Genomic DNA, 6,117 nt, shown 5'->3' with positions numbered 1-6,117 from the left:
TCAGAATTTCAAGCGAAATAAAAAAATTACCAATTGATCCAGTTTTCTCAAATCAGAGGTTAATTTTATCGAAAAAGTGTCAATCATAAGTTGTTATAGATATTCAAACAACTTGAAGGCCATCTATGTTTTCTTTGAAATGCGAAAGTTGAGAAAACAATTCAGTATTTTTTCTGTCTACCTAGTGTTCATTGATTGACTCTTTTCCAACTCTGTATGAATAGTTATGGATCATGGACCGTTCCCCAGAAAACATATGGAATTTAATTCATCGTGTTAGTTCCTATGCCGTGAATTTCGATTGCAATTAGATTAAATCAGCATATTTTTATAAATTCATCGGGATAATTTATATCCAAGTTGACTGAATGTAAGAGGCGAAGCATCAGTTTCTTTGCCATATTGATAGCTTTTTTAGACAACATGATATCATTCGTCTGTTTCTAGAATGTTTTACCGATGTGTTTTTGACTGAAATAATATGAAGACAAGATTGCTAAGATATCTGGCACGAAGGTGCCGATCGACGAGTGATTCCGTGCGAATAGTCGAAGTTGGTCCTCGCGATGGCTTGCAAAATGAAAAATCAATTATTAGCATAGCTCACAAAAAAGAATTCATCCATAAGTTGGCGAATGCTGGGCTTTCCACTATAGAAGTGACTAGTTTCGTGTCTCCAAAATGGGTGCCACAAATGGCAGATTCGATCCAAGTTGCGTCATCAATTGAGCGGAAGAATGACGTAACGTATTGTGCAATAGTACCGAATAAAAAAGGGCTGCAAATGGCCACAGAAGGAAAAATCGAACATTACTGTATTGGAACTGCAGCTAGTGAAACTTTTTGCAAAAAGAATTGGAACTGTTCTATTTCTGACTCATTGAAAATTACTGAATCTTTACTTGATGAAATGCGCAGAATTAACCCGAATGCGTATATCAGAGGCTATATATCAAACGTTATGGGATGTCCTTATGAAGGCAACATACAACAGTCTGTTGTTGTCAATTTAGCTGAAAAACTTCTCGAAATTGGTTGTTCAGAGATTTCACTCGGCGACACGATTGGAACAGGAACGCCTAGAAAGTTTTCTAATTTGATCCGAGATTTAGTTAATATTGTCCCGATGGAAAAGATAGCGGTTCATTGTCATGATACGTATGCACAAGCTTTGCCAAATATTCTGGTGTCCTTAGAGCAAGGTGTCCGCGTTTTCGACTCTTCGGCCGGTGGGCTAGGGGGCTGTCCTTATGCTCCTGGAGCTGCTGGAAATGTAGCCACTGAAGATCTGCTTTACATGTTGCATGGGATGGGTTTGTCAACTGGCGTGTCTATTGATGGAGTTGTGGGTGCTGCCAGGTTTATTTGTGCGAGGATGGACAAGAAAATTGAAAGTAAAGTGGGCAAGGCTTGGAAAGTAGAATTGTAAAACTTTTTTCAGACGATTTTTTTTTCAGAGCATAGTGTAATTTATATTTTGCAGTGAAAGTGTAGTTTAAGCAGTGATCAAATGAAATTGCTTCAACGAATAGAAATAGTTTTATATAATTCGCAAATTTTTCTGTAATCTTTTATGAATGGGTTGGTTTTCACAGAACTCCTGGAAATAATGATTGATTTTTTGAGAGAATCAAATAAAATGTTTTTCAGATAATTATTTATGCTTGAAGAGTTTTGTAGTTGATGTGTGAGACATTAACTTAACAGCTGGTTGGTTATTATGGCAGTGATGAAATTAACAGCTGGTTCATATTTGTTGATGATGACGACGATGACATGCTTCGCATCTGTTTTCCTTCTGTTTGTTTTGGGGGTCAGGGTGGCTGAGTGTAAAGAGTGGACGGACGAGGAGCTGCGTAAACTTGAAAAACAGTGGGCAGTACAAGACGGTGAAGAGGTAAGTCACCATTTGTCATCCTCTTTAGAAATGATTAAGAACCCCCCTCCCCTCTCTCTCTCACACTCACACACACCTTTTTCCGGTGATTTTTTATTAACTTCAACTTCTGGTCATTATATAAAAATAGGCGACAACAGGTTCATACTTAAAAATTGCATATTGCTATGGACTAGGATGAAGAAACAGAGAGGATCCGGTTAATGGAGGAGAAACGAGCCAAAAAGCCGCAGTTGGACCTAAGTAAAATCTCATCCATGAAGCCAGAGGACATTCTGGCTGCCACCAAAGCAGGACAGCCCCTTATGATGTTCGCCCAGGTCAGAAAAATTAGGCTTTATTTTGATTAAAAGTTTTGACCCTTGAATTGTTTATTGATCTCCCAGTTGCGGCAGTTTTTTCCGCTAAAGTGTTAGCTGTTGCGGTCGCTGAACTTTGCCCTTTCATTTTTGGCGGATCATAAAAAACTATTTTATAAAAATTTAGAAGTATGAGACGTTTTGGACTTTTGTTTTAAAAAAATTAGCATGCGGTGCAGAAAATTGTAGCAAAATAGAGACCATATAGTTGCTAATCAGTCATAACAATACACAGGTAGACAAAAAGCTGAGTGAGAAAGAAGCCGATGCAATTTCTGACGTGTGGCACACTGGAATCAAAAACGGCGGAATTGGCGTGCAGAGATTCAGTGTAGGCGACAACAGATTCATATTCATGTTTGAAGACGGCGCTGAAGCATTCAAAGCCAAGTCGTTCATAATTGACCAACCCGAGTGTCTTTCAGTTGAAATTGAAAATCAGAAGACAATTGGAAGAGCGCACCCTGATTATGGAAAAAAGGATAAGACAAAAACGGAATTGTGACGGATTATTTAACCCAAATGTGCTGTTTGATCCAAAAAGTTGTGCTTTTATGCCTTCGAATTTTTGGTTTTACTTTCTATTTTATAATCTTTTTCAATGTATTGTAGTTTAAATTCTGCGAAAAGTTATGGAAGCTGAAACCGATTAAAGTAGCAATACAATAAAATGGGTATAGCTTGCACAGCAGCGCGGATATAAATTACTTTTCACTGAACTCGAGGTATGAGAAGGATTTTTGGACTACAGATACTCTCACGGTTTTCGAGCACCGCGAAGATATTTCCATCTTGTGCAGGCATGGTGCATGCTTCGTTTGGACATGGACATGTCTGAATCAGGACTGAGGCAGATATGGATTCTATCACAAATGTCATTTCTTCTAGGTTTCGCGAAACCAAAGTGTCTAGGCTCTTGTACATAACGGTTGAATCAGTAGCTAATTTTTGGGTCGTTGACTGTAAACAACCAACAGTTTCCTCAAGCTGAAGGACAACTTTCGATAATACTTGTCATGCTCCATTCTGATCAGCCGACTGCAAGAAAAAAAAGAAGGTTTTCGGGGAGTAGTAGTTTGAACTGAAATCCTTCGCACTTTTGCGCTTTGCCTTACAAATTTAATTCGTCTTCGAAAAAGATAGAACAGATCAGGGAAAATTTAAATTAACTTTTAATTCTTATTTATTCAGGTTATTTTTCTGAAAAAAAAAACACACTTATTACCTGTATAACCTTGACACTTTTTGCAGCTTGTTCATAAGTGATCAAATTGTTCTTTGATTTTGGCAAAGCATAAGGAATTGATGTCTTTCGTTTGAGATTCTATGATTTATTCAGCAGTTACAGATTTCTATCAGCTGCGTTAATCCAACAAATTAAACAATTGAGCGTAAAGGCACATTCTTTTTTTAAATAAAAAATGCTAAGCTGCAAAAAAATATGTTCCATATATGTTCCAGGTCTGAATCAAGCCTTGAGCAGGTCTGCTTTGTGACAAAATCCATACCAGCTTCAGTCCTAATTCAGACATGACCATTTCCAAACGAAACATGCACCATGTCTGGACAAGATCTGAAATAGGCAAGATTTTAAGATGCTCAGATCTGGTTTCCAAGTTTTTGTAAGGTATGGGCCTCCCAAGAAAATCTTAGATCCGCCCCTGGTTTAAGATACGATCGGAAAAAGTTTAATGTACGATCGGAAATCCATTTTAGTATCTTCGCGGTGCTTGAAAACCGTGAGAGTATATGTAGTCCAAAAATCCTTCTCATATCTCTAGTTTTTGTTGGATACATTTCCACTCACTTAAATCTATCCGAATCGCGTTTAAATCTATCTGAACCTCACTTAAATCCATTTTAAAAGACCCCTGAGCAGATCGATTCAAGGGTTTAAAAAACAGTTAAAATCAATTTTTTTTGGGTAATAAGGAGAAAAAACAAGCGTTTTAAAAGACTTATTGAAATGTTTATCTTTCAATATTTTAAATAAAAACACATGCCAGATGTTGAAGAACTCAAGAAAATGATCCAAATAAATCATATTTTGAGCTCGAAAATATGCAATGAAATCATGGAAAATTATCCTTGTATATCAGATATTGGGTTAAAACTTATGTAACAAATCAACAAAATGGTCGATGTAAATCAAATTTTGAGCTCAAAATTATGCGATGAAACCATTGACAATTATTATTGTATATCAAATATTAGAATATAAAACCTATGCATCAAGTCAACAAATTGTCGATATAAATCAAATTTTGACCTCAAAAAATTGTTAGATAGTTCATTTTGTTATTCTTCCTTTTTCTGTCAAATATGACGTTCATTTGTTTGACTGATACTCATATTTTGCCCTGGACAGAGCAAGCGGAGAACCAGCCAAGCACCCGTGACGAATCCAACTGCGCCAGTAGCCTAAACATAAAAATTTGAAATAATTTTAAAAAATCACAACACTAGACAAACTGAGCCCGAGCCAATAGACAGTTTGCCAAACCCGCAGTTAAAAAGAAAGCCTCAAGAGCGCAGCGAATGAGCAACCAGAGTCCTCCTTGTTGCGATCCGTCTCCATTCTGAGCACCCATGTAGTAGTGACCACAGAAAGACATTGCCAAAATCAGTATATTCTGGCTCCCGGAACTTGTTTCACAAATAACTGACACAGCACAATTATGATTAGTTGCCACAAAAGTTCTGCTCTCCGCCAAGCGCTTTACATAGCATCTAATGGAGGCAACCGTTTTTTCACTCAAGTTGTTTTATTGTTGATTGGATTCTTGTGATCCTCATTCTTAAGTTTTCGCCGGTTTTTGTAAGCTTCAAACTTATCATTGAAATAATTGAACTTGATTATGACTGAAGGCATAATGTTTTCATCCAAATATTTTTTCGGTAGTATATAGTAAGCTTTCAAACTGTTACCCGAAATTTTGACTCTAAGATATTTGTCCAAAAAATGTATCGCTTTACCTAGAAATTTCCTCTTGTCACGCTAATCAATTGGTGGATTGTCGACAATTATTGAATCCTTTGACGTATAGCGCTCTGGCTGTCGCACCCGAATATCTAGCTCATCAACAAAATGGTATTACCGCCTTGGTTATGATTTTACTCACGACTCCAAAAATGGGCCATCTCCTATCGCTTCCATTGGCTCTTTCCATCGGGCATCCATAGTCTCGTGTCAAATATAAGTAGGCAAATATAGATTTATAAATTTTTTGTCTTCAAAAAGTAATCAGGGAAGTAATCAAGATAATCTGTAGTAAAGCGCTTTTTGACAGTCGGAGCTCTAGAAGATCGTTCTTAATTCATTATTATTGTTTTATGTAATCAACATCAAGTGTTTCGAAACAATTCAGCTCAGCTAAGAGTTTGTTTTATTCAAATTGAAACAAAAAAATCTGAGTTTGTTCTTTTGCTCTTTTAACTTCGACGAACAATTTTTTAAGCTGAGAAACAGCAAAGAAAACCAACTGTTCACTTTGAATGTTTTCGTCTATACATAAAAACGCTTCAAAAAATCGAAATTCCAAACCGCAAAAGATCAAACTTGATCGTGGTTTTGTCATGAAATGGAAAGTAATAAAATACGATTACGAGCATTTAAGAATCTTCACTACGTTCACCTAAACTGCCTACATAAGGCTTATTTTTGAAAAAAAAAATACTGATCAACCAGTTTTAATTTGTCAAGATCTGCAGTTTTTTCAAATGAATCGACCTTACGTTCATGAAAGCAAATAATTGCATTAGAATGTGTGGGTTAACGAAATGACAAAATCAATCAAATTAATCACGTTTGCCGACAAAGATTAAGTACAATTTCAATCTTAATTACATATTACATGTAAA

General features: G+C 36.4%; 2 protein-coding genes across 2 annotated transcripts; both read left to right on the top strand.

The window, feature by feature from the left end:
• The first annotated feature begins 383 nt into the window (after positions 1-383).
• LOC134857152 (hydroxymethylglutaryl-CoA lyase, mitochondrial-like) lies at positions 384-1,495 on the top strand. Its single transcript, XM_063873528.1, has one exon. It carries the CDS (start codon positions 482-484, stop codon positions 1,427-1,429), a length of 948 nt encoding a protein of 315 aa, XP_063729598.1. The 5' UTR covers positions 384-481; the 3' UTR covers positions 1,430-1,495.
• A 159-nt stretch (positions 1,496-1,654) lies between these two features.
• Positions 1,655-3,203, top strand: LOC134857151 (LDLR chaperone boca-like). The gene is made up of 3 exons (XM_063873527.1): positions 1,655-1,897; positions 2,074-2,217; positions 2,492-3,203. The coding sequence occupies exons 1-3, from the start codon at positions 1,721-1,723 to the stop codon at positions 2,759-2,761; spliced, it is 591 nt and encodes a 196-aa protein (XP_063729597.1). The 5' UTR covers positions 1,655-1,720; the 3' UTR covers positions 2,762-3,203.
• The last annotated feature ends 2,914 nt before the right edge of the window (positions 3,204-6,117 follow it).

This window comes from Symsagittifera roscoffensis, chromosome 1 (assembly GCF_963678635.1).
Source record: "Symsagittifera roscoffensis chromosome 1, txSymRosc1.1, whole genome shotgun sequence".
Taxonomy (NCBI): domain Eukaryota; kingdom Metazoa; phylum Xenacoelomorpha; order Acoela; family Convolutidae; genus Symsagittifera; species Symsagittifera roscoffensis.
Note: the sequence above shows the minus strand (reverse complement) of the source record. Positions and strands in the feature narration are given on the sequence as shown.